Consider the following 21150-nt stretch of genomic DNA (forward strand, 5'->3'; position numbering starts at 1 on the left):
TCCGGGGGCTAGACATCTGGTAGCAAGATGTCATCACAACTGGCCTCTTCTAAAGACCCTCTCCTTGACCTGTAGATGGCCACCTTCTTCCCGTGTCTTCACATGGCCTTCCCTCTGTGCCCACCTGTGTCCTAATCCCTTCTTTCAAGGACATTAGTCATATTGGGTTAGGCCCCACCAGATATAAATCTGCAGGGTCGGAGGATGCCATTCAGCCCCCAATGCGATCTCGTGTTTCCAAATGTCTACAGAGCCTGTCATGATACCTGGGTTCCTACCTCGGCCACTTAAACAATCTGGGATGGAGGCTCAGAACATAAGGATGGCCCTTCCAGCCCTTCAAGTTTTCAGATCCGACCCAGGGTCCGACAGCCAGGACCACACGAACCTTGTCCTTCACTGTCCTCTCACGGATGTTCAGGTGGTTCTGAGCCATTGGCCTTGCTCGAGTTTTAACGTTGCCTCTGTTTTCTTGGCCTCAGCAATCTTGGTGAGAATCAGGTTCTCTCTTGGGCTATGCTGATGACTAGTTTCCTAGTTAAATCTCCTCCCAACGCCCCATGGCTTTGATCTCCTACTTTGGCACAGCCCCCACCCCATGAGTGACTTTCCTTTCAACCCTCTTATTGCCTCCAACCTTATAGTCAAAATTTAAAACAAAACTGATGACATGTTTTGAGATATATGAGATTATTAGACATAGCTAGTAATTAGTTCTCCTAAATGGCTGTTAATTGCTTCCATAGAGCAGAGCATAATTTCAGGTTTTTTCCTTCTTTTTAGTTTAGGAGTTATCTAGAACCAAAATAATAACTGACAAGTTCCCTGAAACTCTGAATGTTTTAATCATTATTATAATACTGCTTCATGATAACAAATTTTATTTAAAGAAGGCAGAATAAAAAATCCATGGTGCCGAGATGAAGAATAAGGAGAGAGAGAGAGAGGAGAGAATGATGGAATCACGTGGGCTCCTCAGGTAGTGAGTGGGGAAGGCAGATCACTGCAGTGACTTCAGGAAAGAAATCTGAAAAAAGAAGGGGCATAAACCTTGAGTCTTTCTGGGGAAAAGCATTCCAGGGGTGGCCACGTGCCTGGAACAGGTGAGAAGCAAGGGGAAGAGGGTCAGGCATGAGCTGGGAAAGGAATGGGATGGCCGCATGGGGCCAGTTCTCAAAAAACTTTAGATTCTACTTGGAGTGAAAGCAGGATCTACTGGAGGGTCTGAATGGAGGAGCGACGTGATCAAATTCATGCTGTAAAAGGACTACTCTGGTTGTCCGTGGAGGCGCACAGAAGGTAGGGCAGGGGGGTGGAGGGAACAGGGGCTGTAGGGCAGTTCTGGCAACAGAGGGTGTGGACTCTAGGGCTGGAGGTAAGAGGAGTACAGACTTGGCCATGCACCTGGAAAGGATAGCCCTCTCGGGCTGTGAGAGAGAGTGAGGTAAGGAAGGGACCAAGGAGCGAGCAGTCGGTACAACCAGGGAAAACTGAGAGGGCTATCGGGAAGGAGCAGCAGGGCCCAGCCCAGCGCTGCTGCTGGGCCTGAAATAGAAGCCTGAGGATTGACATTTGACCATATGAGGTCTTTGGTGAAAACAAAAAGTGGAACTGGGTTTTGTGCAAGAGAGAAAGAGAGGAGAAGGAGAGGGCATACCGGATATCATGTATTCAAGGAGGCATCTAAATCGAGGGACGCTAACGTGCTGGGATGAATGTCCCTGAGCAGATGCTGAGCTTGGGGGAAGGAGGGTGCCCTGGGGCCCACGTCCACACTGCTAGTGCTGTGGGGATGCAGGGGTCTCTGGGCAGTCCATCAGGTAAAACCTGAGTTCTCCAGAAGACTGAGGAGGCAGGCTTTTTTCAAAACATGATTTCTCAAGTACTTTCTGTAGTGATTTCTGTTGGTTCAAGTGACAGCCGGTTTTCATTTAAATCAGCTATTTTCGCAAAAGCAGGGAAAAGCGTACCTTACCCTGTAATATCTTACTCCATAATGTTGCATCCTTGATAACTGAGAAGAATTTGTGTCCATGTAATTTCTAGGAGTGCAACAGGAAAGACGTTGGCACAAATATTAATTCTAATGGTTAACATCCTTGGTTTCCTTGGATTCCAGCAGATCAATGAAGCTCTAATTGTCTCCTGGACTGGTCTTGAGGAGACTTCTGTCCCCAAGGTCCCAGGTCTGACGCCTGACCTCCTCGGCACTCCAGGATGGGGGTCTGAGTCCTGCTAATTGCTGGTGAGAACCTGGCCTCTGACACCTGCCCTCTAGTGTCCGTCCTGTTACTGACATTGCTTGGTGTCTGGAGGGAGGCACCCAACCTCCCTGTATTTTATTTACAAGTTTTTAAATGTTGAACTGATAATAGCATATTGCAGAACAAGCTAATTTCAGCATATGTGTGTAGATTATCTTCAGTAAAGATGACATTCTAGACCAGCTTCCCTGCTACTCAGGACATTTCTAGACCACTGTCCCCAAACGCTTCATCAGAAGCATTCAAGAATTACAAACAAACGTTGCCATCAGCCTTGATAAAATGATACTAAGTTATACTTCCTCAAAAATATCCACCATTTTCTAAGTCAAGCAGAGAGAGTCAATTATCATATGGTTTCACTTATTTGTGGAGCATAACAAATAGCATGGAGGTCAAGGGGAGATGGAGAGGAGAAGGGAGTTGAGGGAAATTGGAAGGGGAGGTGAACCATGAGAGACTATGGACTCTGAAAAACGATCTGAGAATTTTGAAGGGGTTGGGGGGTGGGAGGTTGGGGGCACCAGGTGGTGGGTATTGTAGAGGGCACGGATTGCATGGAGCACTGGGTGTGGTGCAAAAATAATGAATACTGTTATGCTGAAAAAATAAAAAAATTAAAAAAAAAATATCCACCATTTTCTCTTACCCATGATTTGGAGTGAACAAATCGTTGCTTTTCTTCCATGGATTTTTATGTTAAACTTTACTTAACTGTGAATTAACCTCAGAGAGAGAATAACTTTACAACGAGATCTACAGTAAGAGAGATCGAAACAGAAAGCGGGGCGCCTGGGCGGCTCGGTTGGTTAAGTGTCTGCCTTTGGCTCAGGTCATGATCCCAGGGTCCAGGGACTGAATCCCATGTCGGGTTCTCTGCTCAGTGGGGAGTCTGCTTCTCTCTCTGCCCCCCACCGTATACCCGCCACTCTCTCTCTCTCTCTCTCAAATCAATAAATATTTTTTTAAAATTAAAAACAAAACAGAAAGCAGAGCAGTGGTTGTGTTTACACCATGGCTGTGTTTTAACTGAAATGAGGCTGGTCCACACAGCTGATGCACAGAGGAAGATCTACACCTGTGCGTGCCATGCGTGGGGCTCTTGACTCCAGCTCACAGCCCACCTCCTTTAAAATGCTTCAAATGCCACCACAACTGGAAGAACACTCTCCTCCTTTCTGGTCTCCTGCAGCATATGAGGAAAAGGACCCTCAGGCCGTCTGTGTATTCGTTTGCTGGAGCTGCATAACAAAATACCACAGACTGGGCAGCCAAACAGCAGTGCTGGAGGCTGGAAATCCAAGGTCAAGGTGCCAGCAGATTTCCTTTCTGGTGAGGCCTCTCTCCTTGGCTTACAGATGGTGCCTGCTCACTGTGTCCTCACAGGGCCTTTTCTCTGAGTACATTTATTCTTGGGGTCTCTTCCTCTTCTGAAAGAACATCAGTCAGATGGATTGGGCCCTCTCTAACAGCCTCGCTTCACCTTACTCTCTCTGAAGACTGTATCTTTACAGTCATTACTGTATATATTACATTCAGAGATACTAGGGGTTGGGACTTCAATACATACATTTTGGAGGGAAACAATTCAGCCCTTTTCATTCATCTTAGGATATTAGTAGGTACCCAATGTGTCTGTCCTCCTCAACTTGATGGTGGCCTCCCTGGATGAAAGGCCCTTTTTAAGATTCTGTGTATCCCCAGCAACCAATTGTTTAATGGATCTTCTAATTCTAATCCAAAATTAGAATTTTGTTCACATTGGTCCTGCTGCCAATATGTATTTTGAAGGAGAAAAAAAATCAGCCACAGTGGGTTCATGTCAGTGACTAGGCTAGACGATTTCCCAGGTTCCTTATGCATCCCGTTACTGTTCATTCCCCGTCACCATCCATGTGGCTTCCCAAAAAATTCTCCTCTCTAGGGTATCAGACATTTGCTTCATTTCTCATTTTTAGGCTCCCAAGAGTTGCCAGTCCTAATTTTTTTTTTTAATTCCCTATGTATTGCTTATTTTCATGCCTGCATCTGGCAACGCCGGAGGTCCTAGCCTGACTTAGGATCTGGAAGCTGAGGGAACAGGCTCAGGGCAGTGCATTGGGCTGCCCGAAGTTGTCCGCACCATCCTGACCCCGAGAAGACTCCAACCAAGTTTTTCCAGCTCCAAGGCCAACAGCCTAATATTCCTCATTATGCAAAGTAAGAACACCAAAGGCTTTATGTCTTGTGGGCAGTAATTCATGTAATGAAGTGAGATCATCATCTCTCTTAGGAATTCTGATGAACCTTATAACAGTATAACTTTTAGTACCAAAGGATCCAGCATGCTCCTTTTGTTGATTCATAAAGTGCTCAAATGCTCAAACCATATGTTTAAGTACAATTCCCAATGGATATATTCTTCCTTAAATGAAAACGGGAATTTTTCAACATCAGGTGGAAAACTCAGCATGGCCATTGGGAGGAATTGTCTCAACATAGCCCCGAGTCAGTTCCAGGGCAGTGGAGACGAAACCAGCTTTGTGGCCTGGTGCTCCCGGCCCCCAAGCTTGCTCTAGGCCATATGCTCACTCAGTAGGTACGAGACAAACCCAAAGACACATGCGCATGAACGTGAGCCTTGTTAGACACGTTCTGTGTACAATAGTGGTTCCATGGGGTGCCTGGGTGGCACAGTCTCTTAGGCATCCAACTCTTGGTTTCAGCCCAGGTAGTGATCTCAGGGTCATGAGATCGAGTCCCATGTGGGGCTCTGCGCTCAGTATGGAGTCTGCTTAAGACTCTCTGTCCTTCTCCCTCTGCACCTCCCACTCGTGCTCTCTCCCTCTCTCAAATAAATAAATAAATCTTAAAAAAAAAATATTGCTTCTATAAAAGTGGGAAAGTCGACGTAAGTAAGGCTTTCAAATACTACTTCTTACCACCTAAAAATATTCAGGCAGAACATGTATGGAACTCAGGCTAGCCTCGGTTTGACAGTGAAGGTGAGCTCTTTGCCAGACACTCATGGGCTCTGCCTGTCCGATCACGGAAAGGGCTCTCTGTCACGAGTAGACAAGTGGAAAAAACCCTAGTCTGAGAAGAAGGTATGTCCCCGCGTGACTGGCATTTTGTGCCAATCATTCATTGTGCCAATATCAGGAATGTGGGTCTGACAAACAAAAGGCCAGGCCACCGGCTTGGTTTCGCTGTGCAGGCTGTCACAATCCCCTTTTCCTCACTGGAGCCTGGCTCTCCAAAATGGATTTTGTTCATTCTCCACTGGCCTGGAGAAAACTGCACGTGGCTCTTTATGAATTGGGTCTCCCAGCAAGACGCTGAGAGACAACCGGAGTGGGGGTGGTCTGCATGTGTGAAACTCCCGGGACAGAACTGGAGTCAGGCTGTGACACACAATGCCATCTATGTGTGACCCAGCAGCCTGCGAACCAGCTCCCTGCAAGGGCAGAAGCATGCCAAGTGGGGACGAGAGGACTTTTGTTCATTCTCTTTATCTTACTGAGGCTGGTTGTTTGTCTGTTGGGGGAAATTAAAAAACAAGCAAATAAATTCCTTGCCTGGGTGCTGTCTGGATTTTTTTTACTCCCCATGCTTTCATTCCCAATTCTCCAAAGTATCTTCCCCCCTTAATTTTATGGCATTTTTATGTACAGATGCATCCACTACCTACGCATGAAGTCAGAAGTATCAATTTGTCTTTCTAGACTCCTTTGGGTTTGCCTCGGTGTGGAGATCCATAATGAGATCCAAGAGGTCTCCTCCTCTTCCCGTTAACATAACTTATAGAGTTTTCCTTATGCTCCGAGCACGTAGCTAAGTCCTGCCTAAGCAGTACTAACAGCGCATTCTTAACAGCCTCCCTGGACAGTTTGCTAAATTCTTTCTGAAAGCCTCTTGCTGGCCTTAACAAAGGTTAACTAGAAAACAAACTGGAGGCTGGGAATCCCACTGTGAGAGCAGAAAATATGGTTCTATCACACAGATAGAGGACTGAGTTTGTGCAATCACATTTGGCATTCTGGAAATCCCTGATGAAGATCATTTTTAGGCAAAAATCAGCTTCCCAAACCCAAGCGTGCTCTGGGGTTGGCTAGGGTTTTGTTTTGTTTTGTTTTGCTTTGTTTTGTTTTGTTTTAACAGATACTAAAAGTTAAAGATGGGAATCCAAACCACAAAACAATTTTTTTCTTCTCCATGTCATTTTACTTGGCCCAAGAAAGCAAAAGAGGGACAAGTGTCATTGCTCAGTAATTCTTCAGGGAATGACCTACACATTTCCTCCACACAATCCAGGAATCCCATGTGTAATTTTCATCATCCAGCACATTGATAAACAAGCCAAAACACCTCCAGGATGACAGATGACTGCAGAGCAAAGGGACAGAAGGAATTTGGTACCAACACATGAAGACCTGTTGCTTTTTTAGCTTGAACTTAGAAAGTACAGAGTTAACTAGAATTTTTATTTGTGAAACAAATAACTACTTCTAAAATCATCTATTTATGTCACATGTTCTCCACATCAAAACAGGTCCTTGGAATAACTTTTGGAGAACAACACAACTGTGGGAAAAAAAAAAAAAGTCTCAGCCAAGAACTTGGGCGTCCCAAAGGGCAAGGGAAACCTGAACATTTAAATCAGACTTTGATGCCAGGAGCTCACTGTTCCCTGTTGGGCTCTGGCCACCACCCCCACCCCACCCAGAAGAGGACACAGTACTCACCAGTCATTAGGGTGTAGTAATTGGGGTAAGACAGACTAGGAAAGTCGGGGGTCAAGTAATCCACTTTTACTCCCCGGCTCACAATCTCTTTGAAACCAGGCAAGGACTCCAGGGCCTCATCACTGATGTAGTCAGAGCGAAAACCATCCAGCAGAAACACCAGGAGCTTCCGGCCGGCCGCGGCTGGCTGCGCCAGGCTGAGCGCGAGGACCAGCAGGAGGGCCCCGAGCTTCATGGCCATGCTGCCAGGAGCCCGCCCGCCCGGCTGGCACAGCCGTCCCCTTGCAAAGACTGAGGATGGAGAATCTGTAGCTATTCTCTCTTCTAGGGGCTGGACCTTGACTGCTGGCCTTCCTGAGCCAAGTTCACTTTCAGAATTTAAAGGTACAGCACCCCCTTTTAAAAACATCTATGCTCACCCTTCACTAGATAGTCTGGAGACCAACTCCTTCAGAGAAGCCAGGTCCCCAAACAACCCAGAATCGACACCAGGGGAGAAAGGGCGACCTTATTATTTTGGGTGAGCGTTACAGAAATACAGGCACCCACAGAGAGGTAGAAATTTAGAAGATGACGGAAGTCTACGCTAACTTTGCAGTTGGGCTAACCAAGGGGTGGAGTCAAGAAAAGGACAATCTTTTAATTTGCTGCCATCCTGCGTCTCTGCCCAATTTGAACTCTCTGACTTTTTCGCTTACAATTTAGTAACACGAACCTCTTCATTCAGAATATAAACACAAGATGATAAAAATAGGTAAGCACCATTTGTGAGCTTTCCACCGGTGTCTCCGTCACCATTACATTTTAAAAACATATTGTCTAGGTCTCAGCCACTTTTTCTTTTCTATGCATCTATATACAGTGTTTATTGTCCTATTTTTCAAGTTGCTGGTGTCCGAACTCATCTGCAGGAGGAGGTGGTTTTCACAGTTTGGGGAAGTGGGGGGCCTGGGCTCACTTGGGGAAAGGTCTCTGAATTTTAAGGATGAGTATACACTGGAGTATCCACTTTCCTCTGCCGCTATCAGGGGGCACAACCCAAAATGCAGCTCACTGAGAATCCACAGGTCCTCAGACGCTCTCAAGCCTCCGCTGATAGTGATTGTGACATATCTGGGGAGGGCACTGCTGATAAGGCTTATCTTGTTTTACATGATCTTACTGTTTTATGATCACATTTAGACAACTTCTCTAAAGTTTTGGGTCAATAAGTTATTGCAAATAAGCCCCTTTGGTATATATACCAACACACAAGAAAAGAAAGAAACATATGGAATAGAATTCAAAACAAATCCCAGCATTGCCTACAGTAAGATTCCCTCTAATCTTTTACCTTCTGGCCTGGAAAAGGTTGGAAATAAAAGCTGAAAGGCAGTAGGTCAGAGAATGTGGTTAATATTAACTGCCCAAAGTCTTATGGTCCAAAGTGTGTGTGTGTTCTCTGGAGGATCTTGTTTGGGTGTGGTTACCAACACCTAAGACTTAAGAATGAGTACTTCCTGCTACTTGTTTTTCAAAGGTAGACAATGCTACAAGGTCATTTGTCACAGTAGTTTAACCCAGACAATGTAGAAAAATGGAAAATTTCCTCCCAAATCTGGAACCATCTTTGTGTTGAAAGTTGTTCTGTTCCAGGTCTTGCTAGTGACATGCATGAGCTCTCCAGAGTGTGCTACCCAGATCTGTCAGCACTTTTGAGCCTCACCTCCATGGAAAGGAAGGTGACATGGCAGAAAAGAAATCAAGGATTGTAGAAAGAAGACAGGATTCCATGGCCTGGCTTCTGGCATTATGCAATTGAGTGATTCTGAGAAGTTGCCTTTCCATGCTTCAGTGTTCTCCTCTGAAAAGCGATAGAAGCTTTCTGATCTTTTACAGCTAAGGACCTGAATAGACATTTTTCCAAAGAAGACATCCAGATAGCCAACAGGCACATAAAAAGATGCTCGGTGTTGCTCATCATCAGGGAAATGCAAATCAAAACCACAGTGAGCTATCAACTCAGACCTCTCAGAATGGCTAGCCTCAGAAAGATGAAAAATAACAAGTGTTGGTGACAATATGGAGAAGGAAATAAAATCCCTACCCTAAAGAGCTAGCTGCACCCCCATGTTTACTGTAGTATTATTCACAATAACAATAAATGGAAACAACCTAAATGTCCATTGGTGAATGAAACCAGAAAGAAGACAGGGTATATATACATATACAATAGGATATTATTTAGCCACGAGAAAGAAGGAAATCCTGCCATTTGCAATGATATGGATGGACCCAGAAGGCATTTTGCTAAGCAAAACAAGTTAGACAGAGAAAGATAACTCTATGTTCTCACTTGTGTGTGGAATCTAAAAAAAAAAAAAAAAATCATAGAAACAGAGTAGAATAGTGGTTGGTTGCTAGGGGCTGTGGGGTAGGGGAAATGGGGAGATGTTGAGTACAAACTCCCAGTTACGAGATGAGTAAGTTCTAGGATCTAACAACGTACAGTATGATGACCACAATTAATGATATCCTTGAAAGTTGTTGAGAGAGTAGATCTTCAATGTTATACCACACACACACAAAAGCCCGATCAGTGATTATGTAAGGTGATGGGGGTGTTACTAGCCTTACTGGGATAATCATCTCGTAATACATATGTGTGTAATGAATCAAAGCGAGCGAGTGGGTGAGCACTCGGGCAAGTATGAGAGTAAACTGTAGAAAGGAGTCCAAGGTAGTATTAGAGAAAGTCCACACAATAATCATTCTATTTGTTCCTGCCAGAAAAGTAGTCTTTGTGCACTTTTTAAATGAAAAAGGTCTCCCAAGAACAGACTCTCTCTTTAAAAGGCAGCTGACTAAGCAGGATCACACGAATACGAAGTGGAGTATCTAGAAATCATTAGCCTGACTCGTCCACCATCTCACGCGTTTCCAGGTCAGAGGCAGGGATCCTTTCTTTCCAGCCATCAGCAGCCCCCATTCGCCTTCAGTCCTGGCCCCAGACTCACAGGTGGAACGCCCCGGGGCTCACCTGTCCAGAGTACAGGTAAGGTCTGAACCCACCCCACCACGATCCCAGTCAGGAAGACTGAGCCAATGTGGCTTTTCAAGTTCCTCATTTGATTCTGGTCAAAGCCAGGCTCAGGAAACACCGTGGACAGTGCCACACAGTAGCAGACAAAGCTGAGCACGGTCACATCATTGTCCCAGTTTGCGTGTTAGCAAATAGTCTCTGGAGGCCATGGGGGTGGGGGGCTTCATTTGGACCTTCTGATAACTTTATAAGGTGGGTATTTTTGTTTTTTTTTTAATTTAATTTCTTTTCAGTGTTCCAAAATTCATTGTTTATGCACCACACCCACTGCTTCATGCAATCCGTGCCTTCCGTAATACCCACCACAGGGCTCACCCAACCCCACACTCCCTCTCCCCTCCAAAACCCTTAAGTTTGTTTCTCAGAGTCCACAGTCTCTCATGGTTCATCTCCCCCTCCGATTTCCCCCAATTTACTTCTCCTCTCCAACTCCCAAATGCCCTCTGTATTATTCCTTATGCTCCACAAGTAAGTGAAACCGTATAATTGACTCTCTGCTTGACTTATTTCACTCAGCATAATCTCTTCCAGTCCCGTCCATGTTGATACAAAAATTGGGTATTCATCCTTTCTGATGGAGGCATAATACTCCATTGTATATATGGACCACATCTTCTTTATCATTTGTCTGTTGAAGGGCATCTTGGTTCTTTCCATGTGCCTCTGTGATACAAAGGAAATGCAAGGCTCAGGGAAGCCTAATGCCAAAGAGCCTGAAGCAACAGAACGGAAATTCAAGTCCAGGTCTCTTTAGAGTTCCATGTCTGGGGGGAAAACATTCAATTTTTGAAATTAGGAAAAGGAATCAAAGCCTGAGTATAAGAAAAACATAATAAATCCCCTAAGTATCTTTCATTTATCTTGATTGAAGTGAGGGAGGAAATAGGAAATCACCATTAGGACACTACAGACATGACTGTCACGGGCAACATCCACTGATGAATGCCAGACTCCATGTTAGAAAGTCAGGAAGTGATCAGAAGAGAGCAAAAGGATGGGGTGTGTCAAAGGGGCGTGGGAGCCAAACTGAAAGGGCTCCCAGTGGCCAAAGCCAGAACAATCTGTGTCATAAACTAAGCAATGCAATATTGGAATATTAACCCAGAGTACAAAAGAAATATACAAGTCCATAATGTAAAATGAATTGCTGAGTAAACAAATAAATAGGGGAGAAGTAACAAATATTTCTTTCAAAAGAATTCCAAACAATACATGTTGATACCCTCACTCCAGGAGTTGGAACTTGATCCCTACTCCCTTGCCATCAAGGTTGGGCCAGACCTAGAGACCCATTTTCAAAGAACAGAGTAGAGAAAGGAACAAGTAACTTTGCAGGGGAGAAATCTGGCAAACCCAACATTACAGGTGATGGAGGTTAATATCACCAATGATGTCACATGGACATCATGTACCCCGTCATCTCATAAGATGGGACAGGCACTTGGCTCTGCAAGGTGTTCTTTCCAAAAATCCATAACCCCAACCTAATCGTGAGCAAAACACCAGACAAAACCAGACTGGGGTATTTTCAGAGGATAACTATCAAGTACTCCTTAAGAATATCAAGGTCATGGGGCGCCTGAGTGGCTCAGTGGGTTAAAGCCTCTGCCTTCAGCTCAGGTCATGTTCCCAGAGTCCTGGGATCGAGCCCCGCATCCGGCTCTCTGCTCAGCGGGGAGCCTGCTTCCTCCTTTCTCTCTCTCTGCCTGCCTCTCTGCCTACTTGTGATCTCTCTCTCTGTCAAATAAATAAATAAAATCTTAAAAAAAAAAAAAGAATATTAAGGTCATGAAGAACAAGGGAAGACCAAGACATGGGTCACAAACCAGAGGCAATTGAGGCAACATGACAACCAACTACAATAGGACCCAGGACCCTGGATGGGATCCGTGAACAGAAGGAGACAGGAAGGGAAAACTGGTACATGCAGATAAAGTCGTCCACTTAATGGTTCTGGACCAGCGTTAGTTTTGATAACTGTACTCTGGAGACACACAATGCTAACCTCAGGCAAAGGCAGGGGAAGGGCTTATGGGAACACTCTGCCTTGTTTGTGCAACTTTTCAGTAAGTCTAAAATTTTTTCAAAATGAAAAGTTAAAAAAAATTAAATTGAAACTAGAAGCCTGGTCATCAGTAACAGGCATCTTGGGAAGATAAAAGTGCTTTTGAGAAAAACAAAGCAATGGAGTCCTCTGTTTGGGAGCTGGGGGTGAAGATTACTGCAAATACATGCGCACTCGCACCGGTCAGTCCACACTGGCGCTGCCCCTTGTCATGGTACCGCTTGTAAGGCTTCTTACTGAAACAGGCAAGAAAGCTTTTCTATACTACCAAAAGATTTGTTTTAGTGGCTCCCAAAAGAGGAAGCTTATAACCCTGTGACCAAAAAAGTGTGCTAAGAGAAATCAAGGTTCTGTACCACACGAGTGTCTGGACACCGGTGCCGCACCAGTCCCCAGAGAAGCTCTCACTCTGTCTGTACAAGGATCTAGGCACACGGGCATTTACTGCGGCAGTGTCTAATGGTAAAAAATTAGAAACAGTCTAAATGTCCACTAGTGAGAGTATGAATAAGTGACATCAACATTCGTCTAATAGAACACGACATAGCTGCTCAAAAGAATGAACCCCAAGGGTCCGTAGCCCCCATCTGCAGTCCCACTTTCCATGTTTGTTACCTGTGGTCACCCATGGTCAGGATCAGATGATCCTGCTTCTGCCACAGAATCAGAAGGTCAGTAATAGCCTAGCCTGAAGCTGGGTCACACCTACCTTATTCACCTCACTGCCTCTCACCAGGGAGGCATCTGATCGTCCCCCAGCATCACAGGAAGAAGGAGGAGTACAGGACAGTAAGAGATTTTGTGACCACATTCACACAACTCTTATTACAGCATGCTGTTATAACTGTTCTATTTCATTGTTAGTTATTATTGTCAATCTCTTACTGTGCCTAATTTATAAATTAAACTTCATCAGAGGTGTGTATGTATAGGAAAGAACACAGTATATATTAGGGTTCAGAACTATCTGCGATTGGTCCTGGAATGTATCGCCCACAGAGAAGGGGGAACGACTGTAGACTTAAATGTCTAGTTCTTGGACGGATCTCAAGAACAACGTTGAGTGGGAAAAACAAACTGCAGGTAGATACAAACAATATAAAATATTAACATTCAAACATGCAGCCCAATATATAATAGTATCAACACCGAGGAAATTAAAAACACCACAATCAGGATCGAGGTTTCCTCTCGAAAGGAGAGAGGAGAATGAAATTGGAGAGACGTACACTGGGGGTTTCAACTATGTCTGTTATGTTCTATTTATTTAAAAAACAAAGCAAAAACCCAAGGTTGATAGATTTGTGACAAAATGCTACAATTTCACAAACCTGAAGGTTGGTACCAGGGTGTCATTTATATTACACTCTCAGATTTTCTGTAGGCCAGAAACATAGTATAACTTATTATTTTTTTTTTAAATCAGCAGGTCTTGGTGATTAATTGAACATGTGGGTGGTAAGAGAGAGGGAAAGGTCCTGGATAGAGCCCAAGGTTCTGCCTTGGATGACAGAGGGGTACCATTTGTCAGGATCGGTACTGTCGGAGAATTGCCATCTTTAAGCAATCACCTCGTCATATAAATCAGAAAAAAAAGAGAGAAGTTAACCTAATTCAAACCATGGTCCAAGGTAACAAAGGAACTTTATCTTCAAAATAGAACTAGGGAAGTGATCTCAGCACACCCGTCAAGAATGAGCAATTCTGAGTCCCAGTTCAAATATTCTTGTACAAATGACCTAATGTTCTCTCTTTATGTCTTTGCAGGATAAATAGAAATCATCATGGATGCAGAGGGAAGTAAAATAAATTATTTAATAATTATGGGGGCGCCTGGGTGGCTCAGTGGGTTAAAGCCTCTGCCTTCGGCTCGGGTCATGGTCCCAGGGTCCTGGGATCAAGCCCCATATGGGGCTTTCTGCTCAGCGGGGAGCCTGCTTCCTCCTCTCTCTCTGCCTACTTGTGATCTCTGTCTGTCAAAAAAATAAAATCTTTATTAAAAAAATAATAATAATTATGCAACAGTTGCATGTAAAGACTCACAACCAATTGAAACTGCTCGGTGTTTTCTTTGGTTTTTGTGTTTTGTTTTGTTAAGAAAACTGGGGAAATGATTAGTCAAATCAATGAGTATGTTTGAGTTTATCTTCACTGTGTGAAATGTGAAAGGACAATGCGTGTCCACTGGAAATGCCTTGACAAAAGGTTGCCACATCTTGGCTGCTGCCAGATGGGAAGAACTGCTTTGAAAAAAGGAACTGGGACCCCAGAATTGCAGAACTGTAAACACAGAAGGGATTGCAGAAATGATCCAACTGTACTCTCTTCATTTTGGAGAAGAGAGAGCTGAGTGTCGAGTGGGTATAGGAACTTGCCTATGGGAACGCAAAGGTAAATAAGGGCAGAGTTGTCTCCCATATTAATGCTTTTTTAGATTTCAACTTTATTCTGTGTCTCCTTCCACTCCAACTCTCCCTTTTATTGTTTATTTGCCTGTCATATATTTATTACTTGCTTTCAATGGGCCAGCTCCACAATCCCTTATTTGAAATGCTTGGGGGCCAGCTATGTTTTGAAATTGAGGTGTTTTTCTGATTTACAAAGGGAATGCAGCGCACATCGAGTATATTCTACAAAGTTCCACAGCATCTGAGGCATCACTCCGTCAAGTCTGTTAACATTTCTACAGAAAATGTATATACATTCACACTAAGTGGGAAAAACACAAACTCTAAGTGGCTTCACACTGGATCAAGGTGGATGTACGCCACCCAGTGAGTTCAGGTAAGATCGGGATTCTTCCCAAGTAAGTTATGAAAATATTTATGTTTTCAGAGCTTTTTGAATTTCGGAATTGAGGACGGGGCATAAACTTGATGTTTTGGAGAAAACTCTCAATGTTATTGGGTAAGGATATTTACTTTGCTTCTAGTCCATGGGGCTTGGTGAGGCCTTATCAATGCAGAATATTGTTAGAAAAAAAGGACAAGCCCTCCCTTTGTCCTAATAAAATATCCAGTGCCATAAGAAGCTCTAGAAGGTAGACGTGCCTCGAAACTAGCAAGAGGGAGGAACGAGTTGCTAATTTGAAAAGCCATAAACATGTATGTGATTGTTAATTAGAATGCAAGCACCAACTACCTTTGCTCTGGAGGATACTAGTTTAAATCCCAGCAATAGGCATTTGTCCTCTCGTGGACACACCAAGCCCCTTGGAAGTATTCTCTTCTACACGCCTTGCCCAGGCCCCAGGCCCCAGGCCCCACTGAAGGGCAGCCTTCCCATTAGCCATTTGTGTGTCAGTGGACTCCACCCTATGACCTGACCACAGCTGATTGGTCAAGGGTGGGCCTGCGACCCAAGGCAAGCTGGTTTAACAACTTGTATAGGCCTCAAGGGACAAGATGAACATGGCCACAAGATTTCCCCCTCTGGGAACCAGCACTTGAATCAGTGCCAGAGACATATGTAAGCTGAAGCCATGAAGAAGCAGAAACCATTAAATAAGCAGAGGAATCAAGGTGGTAGAGAGGAGCAAATGAAGAGGGAGAAGCAGAAACAGATGTGGGAGATACTGTACGTCCATAAAACAGAGAAACAGGATGTAGCCAGTCCCACTTCCACCTTGGATCCTTGCCAGCTCTGCCTTGAGTCCATGGTATCCTCCTAAGGAACCCCATTTTCTTTCTTTTTTTTTTTTTTACTATTTTATTTTTTATAAACATATAATATATTTTTATCCCCAGGGGTACAGGTCTGTGAATTGCCAGGTTTACACACTTCACAGCACTCACCATAGCACATACCCTCCCCAATGTCCATAACCCCACCCCCCCAAGCCCCCTCCCCCCATCAACCCTCAGTTTGTTTTGTGAGATTAAGAGTCACTTATGGTTTGTCTCCCTCCCAATCTCATCTTGTTTCATTTACTTTTCTCCTACCCCCTTAACCCCCCATGTTGCATCTCCTCTCCCTCATATCAGGGAGATCATATGATAGTTGCCTTTCTCCGATTGACTTATTTCACTAAGCATGATACCCTCTAGTTCCATCCACGTCGTCACAAATGGCAAGATTTCATTTCTTTTGATGGCTGCATAGTATTCCATTGTGTATATATACCACATCTTCTTTATCCATTCATCTGTTGATGGACATCTAGGTTCTTTCCATAGTTTGGCTATTGTAGACATTGCTGCTATAAACATTCAGGTGCACGTGCCCCTTCAGATCACTACGTTTGTATCTTTAGGGTAAATACCCAGTAGTGCAATTGCTGGGTCATAGGGTAGTTCTATTTTCAACATTTTGAGGAACCTCCATGCTGTTTTCCAGAGTGGTTGCATCAGCTTGCATTCCCACCAACAGTGTAGGAGGGAGGGAACCCCATTTTCTTAAGGGGTTCTGAGGGGGACTCTGATCTTTGCACCAACAACCACCTAAGCACTAAGGCTACTAGGTCATACAAAGTACCTCTTTCCAGTCCAGGGTCTGACAAGTGGGGTCTAGAAAGAAGTTTCCAGTTTTCTGCTTTAAAAAATGTTAAAAAAAATGTTAACTATGCACCTGCCCGAACTGGTTCAAGCGGAGCCAGAAGTATCCCAGATCACCCAGGGATATACTTTCCAGGCCTATGTTTATCCAGGCAGAAGGGCTTGGTCTTCGTTTGACCCAAGATCTCTCCTTATTGTAAGAGGCTGACCCAAAACATCGAGCTCTCAGGAGTCCCTTCTCTAACGACACCTAAGGATTAGAGCAATTTTGCAAATATGCATTTATTACTGTGAGCTTATCTTATGAAAACAGAGACTATTTTGAATACCAAATGCTATCAATGTGCAAAAGTTGGGCAGCATTCTTCTATGCTCTAAGAGCTAGGTATGCATATCACAGAGAATGTACATTCCAAGTCAATGTATGTTGCTAGCAACTGAAGCTGAATTTTAAATTTGGTTCTAGAGGTAAATAAAACCTGGTGGTGATGTCATTTCTAGGAATATGATGAACTAAATACCAGGTGTGACCTGCTTGCTGAAATCAACTAAAAAAAATTACCAAATAATTTCTTTAGAATATTTGTGAAATGTATTAACAATCTCGAAAGAAAGAAAAGAATCACTGGGACCCCAAACCAAGTGAACACAAGAAGCCAGACTGGTCAACCACTAAGATCATCTCTCACCATGAGCACACTTGCCAGATAGGGGTGATCTGGAGGTTTGCTTTTTATTTTTTATTTATTTTTAAAATTTTTATTTAAATGCAATTTAATTAACATATAGTGTATTATTTCTTTCAGGAGTAGAATTTAGGGATTCATCAGTTGCATATAATACCCAGTGCTCATTATAATGAATGCCCTCCTTAATTACCATCACCCAATTACCCCATGCGCCCATTCTCCTCCCCTCCAGCAACCCTCAGTTTGTTTCCTATAGGTAGAAGTCTCTTATGGCTTGCCTCTTTCACCGTTTTTATCATATTTTATTTTTCCTGCTTTTTAAAGTGTCACTCCCAGCAGGGAACAAGAGACAAATAGAAGGCCAGATAAAGATGAGGGGTAGTCTAACAGAATCATAAAAAGGGAACTCCACACAACAGATGAAAGACCATCACTAAAAACAGAAAAACAAAACAAAACAAAGCCCATCTCTCTATCACTCTGAGACAACAAGAAAGGAAAACTGCCTTTCTTGAAAATTCTGGTGAGTGAAAAGTCCATGAGAATTCTTAATGACAAGCTAGCACCCAGGTGAGTTTGAACCCAAATGCACACTGTTTACATAGTCAAATAAACAGCAGGCGAAGGATGTGGCTTCAAATTACCCCAAACTGATAGTGCCCACAGGCACCTGAAATTAGTAAATGTTAATTATAATGCTTATGTAAATGCTGAAGTAACTTGCCTTGAACCAAACAGAAATTCTATAACTGAAGAGTAAAATAAACATGATTTCAAACTTAGAGGAAGTTTTAATAAAAGATTAGACAAAGTTGAATAAAGCATTAATGAACTGGAAAGCAGAGCTGAGAAAATAATGCAGAATGCAGTACAGAAAGAAAAAAGGAAAGGAAATATGAAAGCATGGTTAGAGGTGGAGGATACCAAACATTTAAACATAATTCCTAAAGTAGAGGAAGAAATGGGGCAGGGTAATGTTGGAAGAGTATTAGTGGAGTCTTGCCCAGAAGCGACCAAGGTCAGCAGCCTTCTGATTCACGATGCCCAATAAGTTCCAGATAGGTAAATAAGAAGTAATGCTTATGGATAAACAAGGAGGACATTCAGCTAAATTATATAAGCCACACGTAGAAGGACAAATACTGCATGATCTCACTTAAATGTGGAATCTAAAATAAGTTGAACTCATAAAAACAGAGAGTAGGATGGTGGTTGCTGGGGGCTGAGGGGTAGAGAAAATGGGGAGATGTTGGTCGAAGGAACAAACTTCCAGTTACACATGATGAGTAAGTTCATTGGCTGTACAGTATGGTGACTATAGTTAATAATACGATATTGCATATCTGAAATTTGCAAAGAAGAGAGTAGATCTTAAGTGTTTTCACCATACATACAAAAATAATGATTGTTATGCAAGGTGATGGATGTTAACCAGCTTGATTGAGGTAATCATTGCACAGTGTCATGGCTGTCAAAACATCACACTGTATACCTTAAACACATATAATTTTTATTTGTCAATTACACCTCAATAAAGCTGAGGGTGGAAAAAATAGTATATATCTAGGCAGATCATAGTGAAATTAGACAACACCAAAGACCAAATAAAATTCTTAGAAAGCAGACATGATAAAAAAAAGAGAGAGAGAGAGAGAATAGTCAATAGAGACAAAAAGTAGAATAACAAATTACTTCTTAATCAGCAACAATGGAAGCCAGAAGACAATGGAGCAATATTGTCAAGTTGCTCAATAAAAAATAATGATGAGCCTAGAATCAGGGGAAGTAACTTTCAGTAATAAGAGCAAAATAAAAGTATTTTCAGGCACATAAAGACTGAGAGAGTTTGCCTCACAGACTCATTAAAGGAGACTCTATAAAGGATATGCTTTAGATATGAGGTAAGTTGACCCAATTGGTTTCTGATGCAAGAAGGAAGGAAAAATAAAGAAAATAATGACTATGCGCCTAAATCAGAAAAACTCTGGTACAGAAAACAGTATTGATAGGCTGCATGGGGTTAAAATCAGAAATAAATACAATAATCACACAGAAAGTGAAGAAGATCTAAGGTCATCTTTGTTGGCTTTCTTCTTAACTGAATATGTCATGGTAAATTTTGTAATCATGCATTTAAAATATATAAATGTAAACTAGTAGGAGGGAGGGAAATGTGAGGAAAAATAACCAACCCCAAAACAAGAAAAGGGATAGAACACAAGAGAAAATGTTGAACAACAGGAATATTAAGGGCAACAAAACACGGTGACAGATACAAATCCAGGTGTCCTATTACTTACAAACAATGCTAGAACTCAATTTTCCCCTTTAAAAGTGAAGATTATCAAATAGGATTTTTAAAAATATAACTATGTGCCATTTACAAGAATATCCTTAAACATGTAAGTCTACAGTTATGTTGAAAATAAAAAGGTAGCACACAGATTCTAGATAAAAATCAACAGGTAAGGCTATATTAATATCAGACCAAATAGAGTTTAAGGAAAAATCACAACTGGAGATGAAGAGAAGCTACATAATAAAAAAGTTTAATTTGCCAGGAAAATGGATCAATTACAAAGTTCTAATAACTTATAATATAGTCTCCAAAAATATGCAGGAATACCTCACAGAACTATGAGAAATGGAAGAATCTATCCCACGATGGGAGATTCCAAAACACCTCTCCAAATAATTGGTGTTTCAAAATCACTAAAAGAGCACATTTGAAGAGCATGATCACAGGAATGGTCTAATGGAGGCATATTGAACATTGCACCAAACAAGCAGAGATCTCCTATTCTGTGCAAGCACACACGGAACATCTATGCAAAATGGACCAGAAAAACTACTCAACAAATTTCAGGATTTGATACCATGCAACCCATAGTATCTGGCCACAACCTAATTAAACTTTAAATCAACAGTAAAAAGAGAATTTTCTTCTTATTTTTCTAACACAAACACTCTGGATTACATATGTCTGGCAACAAAGAAAATGCTGAATAATTCATGGATAAAGAAGAAATCATTATGAGAACTATAAAATATTCAGAGTGGAAGAAGAATATTGATACTCCAAGATAAAACAAGCAAATGCAGCTACAATTGCATTTAGAGGGAAATTTATAACTTGAAATATTTATACTATTTATATTATAATATAAATATATTTATTTATAAATAAATATAAATAAATATATTTTTATATTTATATAAATTTATATTTATAAATATATTTATATTTATATTATAAAATAAGAAAGCTTAAAAATTAATGATCTAAGTACCTAACCCAAGAAATTAGAAGTAGAACAACAGAATAAGCCCAACAAAATTAGAAGCAAATCAATAAAAAGAGCCAAAATTAAAGAAATAGAAACGAACATAAAACAGATGATCAAAAAAACCAAAAGTTGGCAAGTTCAGTAAAGAAGAGAGAATGAGAGTGAGTACACAAATAGACAACAACAGAAATGGAAAGAGGGCCAGAAGATGTCCCAAACTACTTATTTCAATAAAGTTGAAAAGAGAGATGGGCGCTGGGTGGCTCAGTCAGGTAAGCATCTGCCTTTGGCTCAGGTCATGATCCTGGAGTTCCAGGATGGAGTCCTGAATCCTGCTCCCTGCTCAGTGGGGAGTCTGCTTCTCCCTCTGACTCTCCCCTCTCTCATGCTTTCTCTCTCTCTCAAATAAATAAAATCTTTTTTCTGATATCCAGGATCTATAAAGAACTCCTCAAACTCAACACACACAAACAGATAATCATATCAAAAAAATGGGTAGAAGAGGGGCGCCTGGGTGGCTCAGTGGGTTGGGCCTCTGCCTTCAGC

General features: G+C 42.4%; 1 protein-coding gene across 1 annotated transcript in view; it reads right to left on the reverse strand.

The window, feature by feature from the left end:
* The window catches only part of ENPP6 (ectonucleotide pyrophosphatase/phosphodiesterase 6), a 110315-nt gene extending 103012 nt beyond the window's left edge, over positions 1-7303 (reverse strand). Inside the window, exon 1 of the mRNA XM_047714681.1 lies at positions 6989-7303. Within this exon, the coding sequence (XP_047570637.1) occupies positions 6989-7229 (241 nt within the window). The 5' untranslated portion in view covers positions 7230-7303. The remainder of the gene's footprint in view (positions 1-6988) is intronic.
* Between the last annotated feature and the right edge of the window lie 13847 nt (positions 7304-21150).

Source organism: Lutra lutra, chromosome 2 (genome assembly GCF_902655055.1).
Source record: "Lutra lutra chromosome 2, mLutLut1.2, whole genome shotgun sequence".
NCBI lineage: Eukaryota > Metazoa > Chordata > Mammalia > Carnivora > Mustelidae > Lutra > Lutra lutra.